The sequence below is a fragment of the Aplidium turbinatum genome, chromosome 16 (genome assembly GCF_918807975.1).
Source record: "Aplidium turbinatum chromosome 16, kaAplTurb1.1, whole genome shotgun sequence".
Classification (NCBI taxonomy): domain Eukaryota; kingdom Metazoa; phylum Chordata; class Ascidiacea; order Aplousobranchia; family Polyclinidae; genus Aplidium; species Aplidium turbinatum.
Window position 1 is genome coordinate 8,774,050 of NC_137487.1, and position 19,011 is coordinate 8,793,060.

Consider the following 19,011-nt stretch of genomic DNA (forward strand, 5'->3'; position numbering starts at 1 on the left):
GTTTTAAGCAGACATACATTGTTAAAGTTTAATTTGAATAACTTGGAAAGTGTTATATATACCATATACGGCATCACAAGTTTTAACAATGCGTTTATTAAAAAATGGTTTTACGATGATTAGGTGTAGAATTCATTGCATTTGATTTTATAGCAGGTAAAAATATTTGCTTACAACCCCATTTAAATGTTTGTTGGTTAAAAAAAGAGTAGGCCTATCCTGTTCATTAGTGGGCATTAAACTGACGTTTTTCAACTAACCCCAGGCATGGGGTTAGTTGAAAAATCAATTGTATGTTTGTTTATTTTAAATTTTCATTAAAAGCTGAATTGACTCAATACTTATTTTTGGTTGTATGATAGAGAACACCATAGATGATAATTTAAGCCACTTCACGTTGTCAGGTTATGCACCAATTGTTTTAAATTTTACTTTAAAAAAAAATCTTTCCGACTAGCCCCACTCTCCTACTGTATATAAAATCTCCGTTTCTTTCGCCACTTTAAAAATAAATAAAAGGTTGTGTTTTGACTATTTTGGATTTGATACTTTGGCTTATAATCTTAATTATAGCCTACTATACTGCAACCCTCGAACAAATTCAGATTCTGAATGCGGCCCTCGAGATAAAAAGTTTGCCCACCCCTGGGCTATACGACCAAGTGTAGATGAGGGTCGACAAGTTACTTTTTTAGTACCCTATGGAATGTGTCAAAAAATATATACCAAAAACAAATGCCTGAAGAAGTCCTCAAGCATGTTAGCACGCTGAAATTATATAATAAACATTTAAACTTGTGTTGGAATTAAAGTTAACAGGCCTACAGGCGGTAAGGCTCGGAAACTATCAGCTATTTAAAACACTTAACAAACAAACAGAGCAAATGTTATTTTCGTTGCCAAGGCTAAATTAAGTAGATGATATCCATCACTTAGGCTACAGGTAAGCGTTCTATCTGCAAAACATGTTAAGTGAAATGAACAAGTATTTATCTCTCGTGCCTTATGAAGCTCCAGAATGGGCAAAACAATTGAAGGGAATTCCAAAAGAAAGAATTGTGGTTTGTAATTTTCATATAAAATTTAACAAAGCTTTTATGCTATGCTGAATTCAATATGCTCATAATGAATAGATTTGCTAGAAACTTGGAGGATTTGTGATGTTACCTGTAAAACCAAATCTTTAACTTTTGTGAACAATGTGCATAAAAATCGTTGTGAGAGATGTACCTAAGCACTGAGTTTCTCAAAGTGTGTGCCGGAAAAAGGTCGTAAGTGTGCCGCGAAAGTCGGCTGACTAAATGTTGCAGCCATAGCGCAAAACTGCAAAGTGTCAAAGTAGTTTAGAAGGGAGTAGTCTATAGGCTACTTGATTTTGTGCTATAGGCTACAATAAACAGACAATTAACCGCCTACAACGCTTGTTTATCAGACCGTTTCAAACAGATGTCAAGACGATAGTGCACAAAAGTAGGCGCACCTGTTAACTGAAGCTATGGTAGATTTAAGTAACTTCTATCATGTATTAATTGCTCAGCGTAACAGCTTCGATCAAAAAGTCAACAAAAAACAATGTTTCGATAAAACGTTTCGGTGGAAGGCTAAGTCATGTGTCGCCGTAGATTTTGAAATTCTTTGGTGGGCTATAGCCTATAGGCTAACTTATTTGCTTGCTTTTTGAACTTGCAATTTTAATGCACGTTTGCTAAAGTCACGCCATCTGAATATTCTCACAATCTAAAGCAGCTTTAATATGGTACTAAACGTGCCATAAGAATTTTGTTCCTGGCTGATCAAAAATATATTCTATACATTATGTAGCCTATTAGAGGTGATTCACCATGTTTGAAAAAAACTGTTTTTTCAAATCAGACATAGATTTTGACATTTGAAATAAACAAACTCGATCTACAATTCAAAGAACGACAGCTTATCGAAAAACATTACATTTCAATAGAATTCATCTGATAACAATGCCTCAAACTGTTCCAACTACAACTTTCTGCAGCCACAATATTTTCTTGGTAGCCTACAACAGTTTCGGTAAATATCCTTTTCGTGAAAATTTCCCTTGGTAATTTATCAATCTCCGAAAAAAATTTGAACTAATTTTTAGTAACGGATTTCTTACTCCTAAAAGTTTGCAGGAAACAGATACCGAAAAAAAGTTACTGGGGGTTATAGCTAACAGTATAATGCCTACTTTACATAATGCACTTAAAGCCTTGAAAAATTATAGGCCTGTATTAGCCTGTTTTGTGACCGTAAATCTTTGTAGGCTAATGCAAACAAAAGAACATTTCAAATGCCCTCAGATGACATCGGCTTCTTGACGTATCCTACACGAAAGGGGGTTATGAAAACCTCACCTAACAGTGGGCATACGCTTTATTACATTGTAAGACTTAGTTTCACTTGAATGCAGTTTTTCACAAAAGTCGATATGTTTCTAGAAAACTAAGTGCAAATGTTTTTTTTGCAGTTAGCCACATTACCGACACCAGTCCAGGAGTGGAAGATTCCAAGGGTACCAAGTGGATTTGAAATATTCATCAAGCGAGATGATATGACAGGCAGCACTTTGTCTGGAAATAAAGTAGGTTGCCCACAAAGTTTTCCTGGGCCCGGATCCAAAAGTGCTCCTCGATTCTTCTTGTAGCGCTACAGGCTGAACTAACTTTCTTTCCAGCATCGTGCAGTTTCCCTCGCCGACCAACTACATAGGCCTACAGTAATTGATAAAAATCAAGTAGTAACCTAAATTACAGTAGGCTACTTTAACGTTACGCTGATTTAATATTTAAATACAACTTCTTTTTTTTGCTTAAAAGGTACGCAAATTGGAATTTTTAATGGGACAAGCCATTGCTAAAAACTGCAAATCCATTATTACTTCTGGAAGTATTCAATCCAACCATTGCCGAGCTACAGCGATTGCTGCAAGAGAATTAAACTTGGATTGTCACTTGCTCATAAAAGAAGAACAAAAAGTGGTGATGGTTTCATATTTTTCCCACCATTTTGTGATTGTGTTTCAGTCTATGTCTAAAAAACAACACCAAAAACTGCTATTGATAGACCACTGCTAATGGTATATCAACATCAGTAGGCTGCAACACGTTTTCTCTTTTGGATATGCTACTAGACATATAGGCTGGTCGTCGGACCAATCGGCCGACGTCAACTCAACAAGTGCTTCAACTCAGCAAGTACATTTCAGCAATTACTAAGTCAGCAAATGAATTTTACATGCTCACGTTGGACTTGCTTGGTCATCGCTTGCTAAACTGAATTTGCTGATTTGTGACATGCCTAGTTTTAGCTTGCTCAGTTGTTACTTACTCAGATTCATCAGTTGCCAACTTCAGTCACTTGCTTAAATGTTGCTAGCTCAATTGTCACTTGCTCAGTTCACAACTGCTGACTTGTGGGAGATCCACGTCGGTCTAGGGCTCTAGGCTATAGAAAAGGTAAATAAAGAGCAAGAAAGTTTCTAAAAAAAGTACATGACCACATGCAGCTAGGCTACTTCAATACATGCATATAGGCACCAAAGCTCAAAATTAAAATCAACACCAACCCCGCTTGAGCAACGCATTTCGGGACTGCTCTCCATTCAGCGGCACCCAACGGATGGAATAATTTCTCGGCAACAACACTTCAACAATCGGAAAAACTTGCTCTGTCAATCTCGGTAACCGGCTATGCGTCAAAAGCCTCTACAAGTATACGAAACTATTAGGAATCCCCTATCAAGGCTTTGTCTAGTCCGAGGATAAATATTCATAACCAACCAACTAACTAAGATTAATAAAACTGCTCAACATGCCTGTTTTATTCAGGTAGATTAAAAATCGCGTTTGATGTTTACAATTAGAGCCTACGATAACTTATTGTTTATACAGGATGACAAAGTGGTTGATAATCCAGGAAATATTCTACCTGTGATATTCAGCAATGCTAAACTGTACATTATACCAAACGCTTTCGACTATGTTGCTGAAGTTAAACCAAAAGAACCAAGCTTAGCAAAATTGATAAGGTAATTGCTGATGATTACAGTAGCCTATATACCCTACCTATGAAAGCGTGTTACACTCATGTCATTCGTAAATCATTAAAATGCACCAATGTAAGTGTTTTCGGCTACAAAGCCTTTGTCAAAAAATGTTTAAAAGATTGATTCACAATACGCTGTCATAAAAAATGCTATAGTGAGAACAGATCAGATTAAAAAAACAAACCTTTTTTGTCGTCATCGTATGAGCTTCTGGGCTCGAGGGCCTATCGTTTTACTACCCCAGATTTACGATGTTACCGGACTACACTAGAAGGCTACGAGAGAGCAGCCAGTCTTTGGTTTCTTCATCCATCGAGCAGACTTTCCACTCCGTTAGATGGCTTGAAAATGGTACAATCGTTTATGATGTTGTTTACGGTCTGTTTCTTAGCAAAACATTCACAAATAAAGCCACAGCACGCAACATTTACATTAAAAATGTGTAATTAACAGATGTAAAGTTAGTACTTCAGTATTCAACTGGCAATCGAGCCCTGGATTACAAGATTTGATAAGTAAGGATTCGTAAATTTTGGTATGGCATTTGTAAACGCCTTTAAGAACAATCAGGAGTCTCTGGACGGGAAATCTTAAAGCTCTTATTAGTCACCTATATAGTAGGCTATGCCAAAACGTTTGCCAAGAAACAACTCTGCAGTTTAAAACGTCACATACTTGGGGAAAGGAAATACATGAAACTAATATTTTGAAACAAGCTTGTCATATTTTGAAACGAAACACAGCAAAAATATTCAATCTCATTATAGCCTATATCTTGCACTGCCTCTAATAGCCTCTAAAATTAATGCAGCGTTGTATAAAAACACACTGTTGTTATCCTACTGTAGATTGCTCGTGTCATAACATAAATCCTGAATGTTCTATGCCAGGGGTGGGCACAGTTGTTCAAAGAAAGAGCCGCTTGCGGATAAACCATAAACACCAGCGAGCCGTAAAATCAGTTGACACAAAATAACATATCACCCAGTGGCGTAGCCAAGGGTGATATAATGATGCTTAATGATGATGCTTTCAGTCTCTATGTCTATAAAACAAAGTTTGCCTGATTTTAAACGAAACTGCATTAAAAGAGCGAGTTTTGCCAATACCAAACATTCAAATATCTCAGCCAGGAATTAGCAACAAGAAAACATAGAAACTTAGCTTTATTTCCGAAAAATGCCGAAGTAAACATGATCTTATCCTTTTGCTATGCCACCGGAAATCACCATTTTACAGGAATATTCATCCCACATTTTTGTTGAAAATGCTCTCAGAATGCAGCAAATTCAAAGTCATTTTTCAAAATTGTGTTTATTTGTCAAGGTTGCACGATGTTTTGATTTTACAAAGTTCATTGCAGAAAATAAAGATTCACAACAATAAGTCGTAGATAAAACTGAAATGAGTCGTACACTGGTCTTTTTGAGTTCTGGATATTTATTCTCTGGAACCTGTGGTAGTACTCAATGGTAGAGTGACACTGACTGAATTTTTTTAGAACCACATCTTCTTGCATGTCAGTCAGTTCCATTTCTATAGCGGACATGTTAATGGCGAAAGGTTGGCGAATCGGACAGCCATCCCTGACTACATTAACGTTGAATGGATTGTTGAGAAGGAGCGAGCTTCTTGGAGTCGGCACTACCTTACTATACTCACTACAATTTGGAGGTCGTCATACTACTCATACAAAACACATATTGGAAAGCTTGGTGTTTTGCAAAACAAGGCAATCAAAGCTGTTGTGAAAGGCAAATGGGCTGACCATGTCACACCTTTTTATAAACAACTCAATATCCTAAAGTTAAAAGATCTGTACAACTTTGATATTGCTAAATTTATGTACCAGTTTAGTTTTAACTCATTACCCGGCACTTTTCAAAACTACTTTAAAAAATGCAACGAAATTCACAACTTTGCTACTCGAAACTCGACCAACCTAGATTACTATTATTATCGATACACAACCACAAAACTACAACGCTCAATAAAATACTCTGGCGCAAAAATTTGGAATAATATACCAGATGAAATTCGCAAATCCGCCTTCACAACTTTTAAAAGAATGTACAAAAAGAAAAGTATTGACACATATTAGGCAAATGCTAAATTACTAATCAGACTTGGAATTGTAACACAGGCTACGTTGGCCTACCCGAAATTTTTTTTTAATTTCTTATCATCTTGGACAGCTTCACTGTTATTTATTTATTAGTATGTCTTTTTTTCAATTAGCCAATTACACTGGTCAACTAAATGAGAAAAAAAAATTTTGGCAGGACATCTAAGATTGTTTTCTGGGGTTTTCAAGGTCGCTGATTACGAATATGACATTGGTTTTGCCAGATTGACTCTAGTTTAGAAGATACCTATACCCTTAGATTAGCCCAAATTAGTGTATTTACCTGTATTTACCCCCTAAAAGTCTCACCAAGAAGTACGTAAATCTTATCAATTTTGTTTGATATGGCATAATAATTAGTAACGAAAGCTAATTTAAAAATTACTGTAAAGTCCTACGTTCCGTCCTACATTTTGCTCCTGTACCAATTGGACATTCTCCCAAGACGAAAGAGGAGTATGATGCCATCAAACTTGTCCTTGAAAAGCTTGACTACAATACCTATAAGTGGCTCACCTGTGTTGACATAAAAATGGTCAGTTTTCTAATTGGTCAACAAAGTGGATATACCAAGTATCCTTGCTCCCAGTGTTTGTGGAACAGCAGGACGAGAACCCAGCACTGGCGCAAGAAAAACTGGCCAGAACGCACCAGTCTTCAAGTTGTGACAGCCAATGTAATGAATGAACCTTTAGTTCCCAGGGATAGAATTGTATTTCCTCCTCTGCACATTAAATTAGGGTTAATGAAGCAGTTCGTCAAAGCATTGGAGGGGAATTGCTTCAAGTACATTTGCAGTCATAATTTCCAGGACTCTCCGATGAAAAGCTTAAAGCTGGTGTCTTTGATGGACCTCAGATTTGAACGTTGGTGAAAGATTCGGATTTCACCAGTCACATGAACAGCAATGAACTCACTGCATGGAACTCCTTCAAGGATGTAGTACAAAACTTCTTGGGGAATCACAAAGCACCTAATTACAGAGAATTAGTTCGGAAGATGTTATCTGCAATTGGAAAACTTGGAGCTAGCATGAGCATTAAAGTTCACTTCCTATTCAGCCACCTTGACAGATTTCCTGATAATCTTGGTGATTACAGTGAAGAGCGGGGGGAAAGGTTCCACCAAGACATCAAGACAATGGAAGAAAGATATCAGGGCAGATGGAATAAGCACATGATGGCAGACTATTGCTGGAACTTGTTGAGAAACTGCCCAAAAGTTTCTCACAAGCGAAAATCTTACAAGAGACATTTTTTCGGGGCAAATTTAGTTAATAGTTTTAATCTTATTGTATTTCATACCATTATTTTCAATTTACAATGAAAAAGATAATGTGGTTCCTTTTATCTAAATTTTATATTATACAAGGTTGATTGACTGATTTAATGCAACACTTTTTAGTGTTTTATGTACTTACACTACTGCACGGTAGGGTAGGCTATATGATTGTGTATTTTGTGTATATGACATGGGTAACATCAAGTTTTCAAGTATGACAAATCTAATATAAAATCCTTAAAAATCTCGTGATGTTGCTGTATTTAAACTTAAAACTGTCTTTATTGTTCACAATTGACCATTAAATTGCATTTCTGAAATATCTAATATGGTTAAACTGTTTTTTTGATCTTGCGCATAAGGCTCAAATATGGGATTTTGGTCAAAATGACCCTATGCGATACCTCCAAAACTAGAGCCAATTCGGGAAAACTAAGGCCATATTCGGAATCAGTGCCCTTCAAAACCCCCAAAAACACTCTAACTTTGTCTGCCAAAAAATTCGTGTTGACCAGTGTTATAATTAAGTTATCGTTGATGAGTTAAGGGGTGGCTGCTTGACTTGAAGACCTTGAGTGGTCACTTCGCAGCCTCCCGCTGTTGTGATGCTTTCATCATTTTCTTTCTTTTGCTATGTACATTGTGTTTTGATTCGTTGTGCATCTTTTTTCGCAGCAGCTAATAAACAACAATAAACTAAACTATAGAACAGTGAGCATTGTGTTTCGCCAACCATACCGGTGTAGCCTCCACACTAGCCATCAAGACTTTTTCCAAAAACATGTAATTGAGCCCAGCCTCGTGGCCGAAACACGTGTCTATCGCTGAGTTCTTGCTACACTCGACTGCCGAGAAACACATGTTTTTGGGAAAAGTGTTGAATTTTTTTGCTACGGTTATTGTTTTTTGGGTTTTGCGCCGTGCTAACTACTGATATAACTGCCTAGCCCACTACATGATTTTACATTCAGGCACGTTTTAAACCTATTAAGGTTTTGCCACCTTTTCCCATTCATTAACGTGCTGGTAGGTTTAATTATATCGATTTTTTTAGTTAGTATATTTTTTGCCCCGGACGCGTTAATGACGAAAAACAAAATGATGATGATGTTGAATGGATTTACAAGGAAATGCAATGCATGGCTTTAGCTCCTGTAAATTTGCAACGTCACAATTCTATTGTTTAACAATGGCTAGAGTAAAAGAGAGACTCCTTTTTGATTATTGTATTGGGCTCAAATTAGATTTTGAATAAAGTGTCACAAATTTTAATTTTTATCAACCGGTTTTTGCGCCCCTATCAATGTGGCACCCATGGCTCGAGCCTTGCTTGCCATACCCTATAACCCCAGGTACGCCACTGCTTGGTTGACAGCGCGAGATAACATTTATAAAGTATAATCTTAATTTTTTTGTAATAAGCTTATTACGATTCAATACAAGAGCCACAAAATTTATGTTGTCGAGCCGCAGTTTGCCCACCGTTGTTCTATGCTAAAACAACGCGTAAAGTAGATCTATCTCTACTGCGCATCTGTATTGAACTTCTGTCGCTCTTAATTGTTTCTTACTTCTGTTAGGTAATGATGATGCTCAAAAAAGTCTCTCTCTTCTTCCATTGTTGTACTTCATTTAAAGCTTTGACGCTCCTCTTGTGCGAAACGTTGGATTATTGCTCTCCATTAAGGGGCACATAGTGGATGGAATAATTCCCTCGGCAGCAATATTTCAATAATTGGAAACTTCACTCTGCCAAACGCTGTAACCGGCTCTGCATCAAAGCCTCTAAAAGTAGGCTATGCAAAACTACCAGGAATAATCTAACCCATCAGATGCTTTGTAAGTCCGAGGATTAAGATTCAAAACCAACCAGCAATACCTTTCCCGGTCTTCTGTTCTTTTTAGCCTGTGCTGATACAGTGTTCGATCTGTGGTGATATAAAAAAGTCAATGTAGGCTGTAGCAGTCATCGAATGACTACTTTGTTTGTTGAAATACTGTGACGTGATCGACTCTTTCGCAGAGAAGACACCGGAAACAAATCTTATTGCATCCCAGAAGGTGGATCCAATGCAATTGGCTTGTTTGGCTACATCAACGCATGGGAAGAAATGATAAATGAAAACAATCTTTTGGATGAGTTCCAAGACATTGTAGTGACCTGTGGAACAGGAGGAGTGCTTGCTGGGTTGGCGATCGCTAATTACATGACCGGGCAAAAATTGAAGTACTGTACTGCTTGTTACATTTTGTCTGTTTACTTTGTATTAACCCGTATTTAGTTACAGGAAGCTAGGAGGCTTATTTGGTATATTATATGCATTTAATTATGATTGGTTGTTTGTGGGAAATTCTTCTATTCAAATTAAGAATTTTTTTGAATGTCAATCTTCACATGTTTGTAGAGGCTTTGAACCGGTAGACACTTTAAGGCATTCTTCTGTGCCAAAGCAGTATAACGCAATCATGTGTGACTTATGTGACATCACAGAATGACGTGACTATTTAGCGCCATGTTGTAATTATGAATAAGAAAGGTAGGACAATTTCCTTTATGAACTCAACTGATTGCAGTTATTAAGATCCTTCCTGCACTCAGTTCAGTTAGGCTACAGAAGAAAAAAGAATAAGGCAGGGGTGAGAATCGAACCCACTCCATCGACTATTCCCTTACCCTAACTAACCCGTTGTCCACGCTGTTGGTGGTGATACAATGACTTAATTTACTTTGTATTAAAATTCTTTCCAGGAGAATGCTCAGAATATCACGTGCTGAATCACATGACTGTGATGTCATATGTCACGCATGATTCTTCTTCTTTAACAGATTAATATTTGATCAGCTGTGGCCTCCCATATGAACTCCCTTCATGTTGCTCTGTTTTTTGTTTTTGCTAGTGTAGCCTACTTCTGGCATATTTTGTTATTCCCGTAATTTGCTTGATATTGCCAAAATATTTCATTTTTGTCGTCCCTTTGTTCGTTTGCCTTGTACCATTCCAGTTAACATTAAATTTTCCAACGAGTTGGTTCTTGCAATATGTCCAAAATATCTTTATTTTCTGAAGTTAATATTATTAATCAGACTCCATTTATCTTTTATTTGTTAGGAAAAAAAGTCGTTTGCTTTTATTTCCATCCAGCTGATGCGTAATAGCCTCCTGCAGCAACACATTTGGTCACAACGGTAAACCATATATCTCCGTGGGATAGTTGTAGGATAAACTTCCCAAATCTTTTGTCTGTATGCGATGACCGAAAGAAACACTTTTCTGAAAAAGTCTTTTCGCAAATTATATTTCAGCGAAGAATAGCCACAGGCTGTTAAAAAGTAGAGCGTAACACGGTACGTAGCCTACTAACGCACAAAACAAATTCTCACCACAAAACAAATTTCTGGATAAAGAACGGAAATTTCGTCTAGCTAGTACGCAAAGCAGAACTGTTTATGCAATAGTTCATAATTCACACGAGTTAAATCTGGCTGATGCAATACTTCATAATTCGAAATGATGCAAGACCTTATCGTTTACAGAAAATTCCATGACGTGGGACGCTAGGTAAATTATGACGTTAAAGGTTTTATGTTTTATCTGGGAAACGATTGTCCGTAACAACAATTTCAAAGCTTTTTAACATTTTGAAGTAGACCTAATGTTTTTGCATGTCTCAATCGTACATCCATCCGTGGCAATTGGAAAAACGAGAGTTCGCAATAATTTTAACTTTTTCTTACCAATTGACCTCTGTTCCCACACCGTTGAAAGTGATGCTTTGGCACAGAAGAACACGTTAAAGTGCCTACCCTTTGAACCAATGTCAGAGTAAAGTTGTGAAGTTGCGCAACCGAAAATATTTGTTTCAAAGCATTAGGCGTAATAGCTATAGGTGCAAGGGATGCAACCGTACCTTTAAACTTTTCAATTAGTCGAAAATTTGATAAAAATTTGGGCAAGAACCTTCAGTATGTTTCAAAAACTTTATTAAGATTGACCTTATTTTGATTTCTATGCTGAGATAATGGCTATGCAAATGTCAAATAAAGTGAAACCGCACCCTCAAACTGTTCAATTACTCAAAAATTTGGCAAAATTTAATAAAAGTTTCGGCAAGAACTTTCGCATGTTTCAAAAGTTTCATTAACATTTAATTTATTTTTGATTTTTGGTTGAATAATCAAAATTATAGGAGACCATTGGGAGCAATGTAAAGATTTCAATCAGGTGGTCTATGCTTTGTCGCAAAAAATATTTGGGCTCAATTAATTATATTTGGGCAAGAATTTTGTCGCACCCCAAAAACTAACTTTCCCCTACGCTACGTGTAGGCTATACTTCAAGGTTTTGGTGAGCAATTTTTTTCAAACCAATAACTTCATATTCACACATCAAATTTACTTGACAGAAACCACAAGAACATTTGTATACGTTTGATAATGCAACAAATATTTACAAAGTTTTGTTGCTTGTTTTTCTGGCCCAATATCAATAAATATAACTTATTTGTAAGGCCATAAGTATTCAAGGTCTCAACAATATTTCATTTACAGTAATTAATAAAAAGAAATAAAAAAAATGAGCAAGATTACAAAGCACAAGAAAAAAATAGTTGTTTTTTTCCTCTGCTAGATGAAAGCTGCTACCAGTGTGCCTCTCCATAGCCATTTCTGAATCGTTTCACACCCTCTTCAATGAGTCGGCGTTACTTCATACATTGCAAACATAGACTTTTATGGCTTTTTTAAGATAATACACAGACTGACATTAAAAATACAATTGTTGAACTCAATTATTTGGTTATTCACTACGCTGAAAATACTAACTAAACTGCGTTGCAGAATCCATGGCATAAGCATAGCGTACAAGAAAGAACATTTATACGAGCACGTAGATGACATGCTTACAGAATTAGGAATTCTCGATACAGAAGCCGAAGATATTGCAGATGTTATTGACTGTTATGTGGGAGAAGGATATTCAATCAGCACCAGTGAAGATAGAGGTATATCAAGTTCCTCTTTTGAATTAATTTAAGCAATAGAAAGCAATGCACAAGATTGTTTGTGTTGAGTAGAATGCTTCCAATAGGCATATTCAAATTCTTGATAATAATCCAAACAATGACGTAATAACGTGATTCACTTTCATATGCGACTAAAGAACAACAAAACGTGGGAAAAATCTCAGTTGTTCCTTACACATTCAATGGTTTTATTGAGAGAATCACTCACACCCTTTTCATGCATCAGCGAATCTTAGTTAGAACTGGTTCACGAGCTACCTTCCAAATAACTTATTGAAAAATGTACTGCATTGTGTCAGTGCATAAGACAAAACTCTCCATATTTTTTAGATACTTACCAAGCAAACCTTTTCTGAGCCACGGCGTAGCTTCTGTAAAGCTAGAGTTTACTTATTTTATCTTTTTTAGCCTACTGTACAATGTTTGTTTCGTAATCGACCTGAGGTGTAGACGATTCTTTTTCTCTGAATTCAATACATTTCTCACGTAAAGGAAACTAACACATCACAGAGGGGCACTTTTTGAAAAACACATTTCTCTGACATTACAATATATAATTTAAGAAAATTTGTTATAAGTTAGGCCTAATTTGCAATATATTTTACACTGCCTGGATTGGAAATTACAAAGACTACATCAAAAAAGTTATTCCTGTTAAAGTTAACACAAACTTAAAGCACTTTATAGACATAGACCAAGTGCTGGTGGGCTTACCCTGTCATCAGCAAGTTTCAATCGAATGAGAAAAGACTTTTCAAATAATGCTAAATTAGTCTCGGTCTAATTTACTTGTTTTATAGGCTAAGGGTACGACTGAAAATTCAATAGCCTACTTACTTCCAGAACTTTATTTGGAGATTGCGGGTGCCACAGGAATAATATGTGACCCAGTGTACACTGGAAAGGCTATCAAAGGCATGTTATCAGAACTTGAAAAGAATCCAACTCGATTTAACGGAAAGAAGATTTTGTATATTCATACAGGTGGGCTATTGACTATTGTTAAATGTTTAGATTTTTGTTTGATGTTGTTTCGGTCGATAGTACTAAAAGAGAGGAAACTGCATGAGCATGTTACTAACTAAACGGTTGTAACAGAAGCCGCTAATTTGTTGTATTAAATGTGACATCACTTATAAACTTATCGGTTCGGTTTGGAGCCGTTGAGAGGATATTTTGGGCCTGTGGTACCAATGAAATCCTCGGGTCCCAAATCAAGGAACTTTTAAGAAAAACGCGCTACATCCAAAGCAAAGTTTTTTCCACTTTTGATACATTCAAAACATATAGCCTACGGTAGCTTCTCCAAGTTTCCTGGCCTTTTGAAAAAGTTCCGGGCCCCTAAAATTAGTCTCTCTGGTACAAAAATAAATCCTGGACCTCCCTTGTAAACACTACTGGTTAGGTTAGATCAGTATCAAAATTACTACAAGACAAACGTTGAAAATCAAATAAAAATAGAGATGTTTAAACCTTTCAGTGAAGCCTTAACTTGATTGAACCAACGTGGGATTTACCATTTAAACGTACAGGTGGATTGTTTGGATGGTATTTTGGAACAGTGCATCCGGAGATCAAGCAGAAGTTTAGAAAAAACACTCATGTATGGCCGATAGATTCACCAACATACACAAGATCATTTAAATGACAAGGTTGTCAAGATTTGAAGCAATGAAAAATGTCACAGAGCAGTTGGAATGTGATGTACAAAAACAATTAATAACAGTGTGTTCGAATAAGTCACAACATACTTTGCATTTATGCTACCAACTGGACCTGAAGTACAGTAGGTCTGTACCAACTGCTGTCTCGTATTCGTCAGCAGCCGGTATTCTGCGGTGCAGTCCAACGTTCTTATAATTCTGTACTGTTTAGCCTACTTTCAAGTTTTAATATTTTTAGCATTGCGTCTGGCAGCACTCGCCAAGGGTGACTGATTTCGCCTATAAAACAGACTGGTGCAGAGTTGCCAGATTGGCCTGTTTAAGGACAAATTTCTCGAATTTGGCCTTTTTTAAAGTCTGTTGGCCTTAGAAATTATACATTTGGCCTTTTTCTAGATTTGGCCTTAAATTTGGCCTTTTTTAAATTTATTCTTCAAAATGCATAATAATCAATATTTCTCATTTATTGTAACCTTACCAGATGAAAACCATCCTCACCATTGTTCAAGACATGTTCTATAGGCTATTTGTTTAATACTCGTAATGTGACGCTGGCGCCGAGTCAAACTGAGCTCACCTCTAAGCCAGCCAGTGGTGCCAAATCTCACCACTGTAGCGGATTTAAACTCATCCGCTACAGATCTTTTATACTTGCTATTTTTCGGTCTACTTTCAGAAATATTTTGGTACAATTTATTAAAATCTGCTACAAGTCATAAAATATCAAGAAATATGAATATTATAGACAGTATTTTGATAGAAACAGGTAAATATCCATTTGGCCTTTTTTATCTAATATTTTCCTTGTTTGGCTTTTTCTTGGTCCGCCCCGATATCTCAGTTGGTTAGCGCGTGACTTCGTGAACGAAGAAGCTTCAAGATCAAGCTGCGATGATTCGACTCTAGGGGTGTGCGCTTGAGCAACGCACGTTAAGAACTGCTCTCCATTCAGAGGCGCCTAATGGATGGAATAATTCTCTGGCAAAAAGACTTCAAGAATTGAAAATTTAACTTTGTTGATCTCGGTAACCGGCCCGCGTCAAAAGCCTCTACAAGTAGAATGTGCAAAACTACCATGAATAACCTATCAAAGCTTTGTCAGTCCGAGGATAAAGATTCAAAACCAAAAATCAAACTATTATTTTGGCTTTAAGAGTTTAAGACCTTTTAATAGTCTGGCATTTCTGCTTCTAAATGCTGATATTGAACAAGAACAAATCCAAACTCGTATTCTGGCACATTGAGTCACGATTTACAATGCTTATTTTATCTTGTTTGAGTTTGGCTTATTTTTGGCTTTTTTTTTATCTATTTGGCCTCAAGTTGGCCTTTTTTTTGTGAGTTTGGCCTTTTTTTCAAATTTCAGTCTGGCAACCCTAGACTGGTGTGGTAATCTTCTTCCTTTTTCAATCAACACACCTCTGATGGAATGACGTGACGTTTCTGAATCCGCCTTGATCGCTTCAACACGTGGTGTAATACAAGATGTACTTCCTGATCTCAACAGTCTAGTATCGTTGTCAGCCACCCTTAGTCAGAAGCATTCAACCAGCCACCCCAAGAGCTTTACAGGTCTACCAAAATTTTATCTGTAGGCCTATAGGTTTTTCCTTAAAGAAAAACAATTAGGCTAGTTTGTCTTCCAGGGGTGACGAACCGTTTTGCGGTCGCGGGCCACTTTGTCAATTACCCATGAGTTATCGGGCCACACAACTTTTAAATCGTTTAGAAGCGACTCAAGATATTATTCATGAAAAGTAACAAACGGCAGATGAAAGTAATAAAACCCACACAGTTGAAATTATCTTACACAGAATCGAAACATACAACAGTAAAAAAACAAATCAACTTGAGCAAAAAGAATAGAGCAAAAGTACTTGCACTGATCATAATGAAGACAGTTTAATTTTCGAAGCGTCTGCTTTCATATGAGTATCCTATGATTTCTTCTTTTTTTGGCTCTATCCATTTTGCTCGAGTTGACTAATAGTTTCGACCACTATGCTCCAAAACAACAAATCAATTAACGAAATTTTTTTTTCAAACAACAAACAAAAGCCCATGCGAATCATACAGATGAAGCTATCTAATGCAGCATTGAAGCATAAAAAATAACATTGAAGCATTGAATTTTTTTGCTTAGTGGGATTTTTGGAAAGTTTTTTGCTTGACTAAGCATTCAATATTACGTCGAACAGACGATGTGGCAACTCTCAACTTTTCGTTATTGAATTATACTTATCGCAATTTTAGAACTTCTATTAGAATCTGGGGTATCTGCTTGACTTGAAGACCCATGGTCTCTTCGCAGATTCCCGTTGCTGGAAATACCTTTTTTATTGCTGTATTTATTGTAGCCTATTATAATTACCTACAACGAAATAAAATCAATCAATCAATAGGCTACTAAGATTTTCATCTGTCAGCCTCGACCTGTAACGACTTTTTGTAAAGTGCATTCATGGCCACCTCAAGGTTGTGGAGGTGGCCATGGTGGCCATGGTGCATTTTAGAAAAGAACTGTTCGCATAGGTACGTCCTGCCAAAAACAGATTACCATTTGAGAACGTGAGCTCTCAAGCTTGGAAACTCTTTCTTTGATAAACACACACGACAAAATTCAAGCAACGGCTTGTTCACATACATTGCTTTTAGCGTGTCATCACTCTGTAGTTTTATGAGTTCGAGTTGGAACTCATAGGGTGCAGAAGCAGGTGTAACGTTGAAGGGGATAAAAAAGACATCAAGCTCCAGTTCTTTGCTTTTGATATCCTGAAATCTTACATTAAAACTTTCCAAAAGACTTGAACATTCCAAAGCGTATTGAGTTCATGAAGATGTGGATTGTGTTTTTTCAATGTGGGAAAATGCGTGCAACTGTTTCTTTCAACTGATTTCCCCAAAGGCTCAGCATTGACATGAAAGATGTGATCTTGGAAAACATCGAGTGCAACAGTTGATCTGGCCCTTGAAGTTGTACATTTAAGTCGTTTAAATACTTAGTGACATCTGACAGCTTTGAGATGTCTTTAGTCTTTAATGCTTTCATGCATGAGCGATTGTCAAATTGTTTTGCGGGCCGCAGGTTCGTCACCTCTGTTTAGCCTGTCCATGCTAATACCAATAATTGAAGATTTGGATTTAATTGGAGCAAGACAAAAAAGCCAACCTTCATGTCTCAGTATCCTACCATGCCAAACACTAACCTACAGTAGGCCTACGTTCTCTCCGTTGGGGTCAAACCAACGTTCTTCCAAACGTTGTATGTTCGCCATTCGGCTACCCAGCCATTAGTTATTAAAGCAAGTTTTAACATAAATTACATCCTTGGTAATATTCAGTACGTGGCCTACAGTAGTTTTCTGACTCATGTGATATTGTTGCAATCGTATTATTTAGTAGCCTACATTTTTTATTTAAAAACAACAAAACAAACAAGTGTATTATTTTGTGCGAGCCAAAACTCCAGGAAAAAATGCAAATGATTTGTTTTTTTGCTTATACTTAACAAACTTCTGATTAATTAATTATTTTACAGAGTAACCTATAAACTGCAATAGGCCTACTACTGTAGGTTATAAGGTAGGCTACACAGATTTTGTTTAAACAAAAGAAAAGTTTTAGATACTTCTACCTTAGCCCACCTAGTTTAGCTACCAGTAGCCTACCTACTGTAAGTTATAAGTTAGTATAAGTTACCTCCGGCATGAACTGGCATAATTGCTCCAAAGCAATCTCGGCAGAAATAAAGAGTTGATATTGAATTTTTTAAGCTTATTAAAACAGCTCTTCGGTCAAAAAGTAGGCTACTGTAAGTAGGCCTACATCCTGGGTAACCCATGTGGCCATTGCAACACAAGGTCGAGGTTAATTAAATAAATTCCATGATGAACAGAAGGCAATTTCTCAATGTGAGTATCAAAAAGTGGTAGACCGACTTCTGCTCCCAATTCTGTTGCCATTAATTAGGAAGATAGATAGGTTTGGTTTAGTTTTTGAATTTTTATCCTCGGACTGACAAAGCCTTGATAGGATATTCCTGGTAGTTTCGCTTACTTGTAGACGCAGGGCCGGGTAGCCTACATAGATTGGCAGAGTGAAGTTTTCCGATTGTTCAAGCGTTGTTGCCGGGGAATTATTCGATTCACTAGGTGCCGCTGAATTGAGAGCAGTCCTGAAAAGTGTTACTCAAGCGCACACCACGAGAGTGGAACCAGCGCCGTGTGGTCGAGCCAGACGCGTAACCACTGAGCTAACATTGCGGATTGACTACTTTGATAAACTGCAATTGTTAAAAGCAGACCCATAATTTTTGTACCGTATGCAATAGTTGAATCAGCAGCTTGGGAGCGGAAATGCTGTAAGATGGTGGATTCGCCATGGTGTAGGGGAGACCGGGGTTATTTGGAACTTTAGTAAAACTGAAATCACTAAAACTCAGAATAAGTTTCAAAAGCTTTACCCAGAAAACAATGACGACTTAGCCGATTTGAGTATCAAAGTGGCAATATTAATACAATGGGCTCCAACTACCCACTGAGCTATCGGGTAAGGGTTGTGTGATTTCTGAATGTAGCCTATTATTGTTAATCGCCTTTCCCAAAGGCACGTACAACAAGCGATCTTCTTACTTTTTTCCACAAGGCATTATAGCTGAAAATCAAACAGGGAAGCTGTGAATAACATTTTTTATAGTCTTCAGTAGAGACAGTGGAATACCGGGACGACTCACTTTAATGATTTTTATTGCGATTTGGACAGCTGGAGGGTCACTGCGAAATCAAAAAATTGACAGAAATGCAGAATCATTTCTTTGCTTTTACATAAATTCATTTTCATCTAATGAAATGCTATATTTT

At 37.0% G+C, this 19,011-nt stretch overlaps 1 protein-coding gene across 2 annotated transcripts; it reads left to right on the forward strand.

The window, feature by feature from the left end:
- Nucleotides 1-920: 920 nt before the first annotated feature.
- Nucleotides 921-15,645, forward strand: LOC145785741 (uncharacterized). 2 transcript variants are annotated; one of them, XM_082597442.1, is made up of 8 exons: nt 921-1,061; nt 2,483-2,596; nt 2,832-2,993; nt 3,906-4,042; nt 9,490-9,693; nt 12,304-12,467; nt 13,332-13,472; nt 14,021-15,645. In XM_082597442.1, the coding sequence occupies exons 1-8, from the start codon at nt 966-968 to the stop codon at nt 14,134-14,136; spliced, it is 1,134 nt and encodes a 377-aa protein (XP_082453568.1). In that variant the 5' UTR covers nt 921-965; the 3' UTR covers nt 14,137-15,645. The 2 variants fall into 2 exon arrangements, with proteins under 2 accessions (XP_082453568.1, XP_082453569.1); XM_082597443.1 differs by having other exon boundaries at nt 2,832-2,990.
- The last annotated feature ends 3,366 nt before the right edge of the window (nt 15,646-19,011 follow it).

What these genes read in the sequence shown, in the direction of transcription:
- LOC145785741 (XM_082597442.1), top strand. Translation starts at nt 966, where the DNA reads ATGTTAAGTGAAATGAACAAGTATTTATCTCTCGTGCCTTATGAAGCT. An exon ending in TAAAAGAAGAACAAAAAGTG is followed by an intron (nt 2,994 to 3,905) that starts GTGATGGTTTCA and finishes TTGTTTATACAG; the next exon opens with GATGACAAAGTGGTTGATAA. An exon ending in AGCTTAGCAAAATTGATAAG is followed by an intron (nt 4,043 to 9,489) that starts GTAATTGCTGAT and finishes ACTCTTTCGCAG; the next exon opens with AGAAGACACCGGAAACAAAT.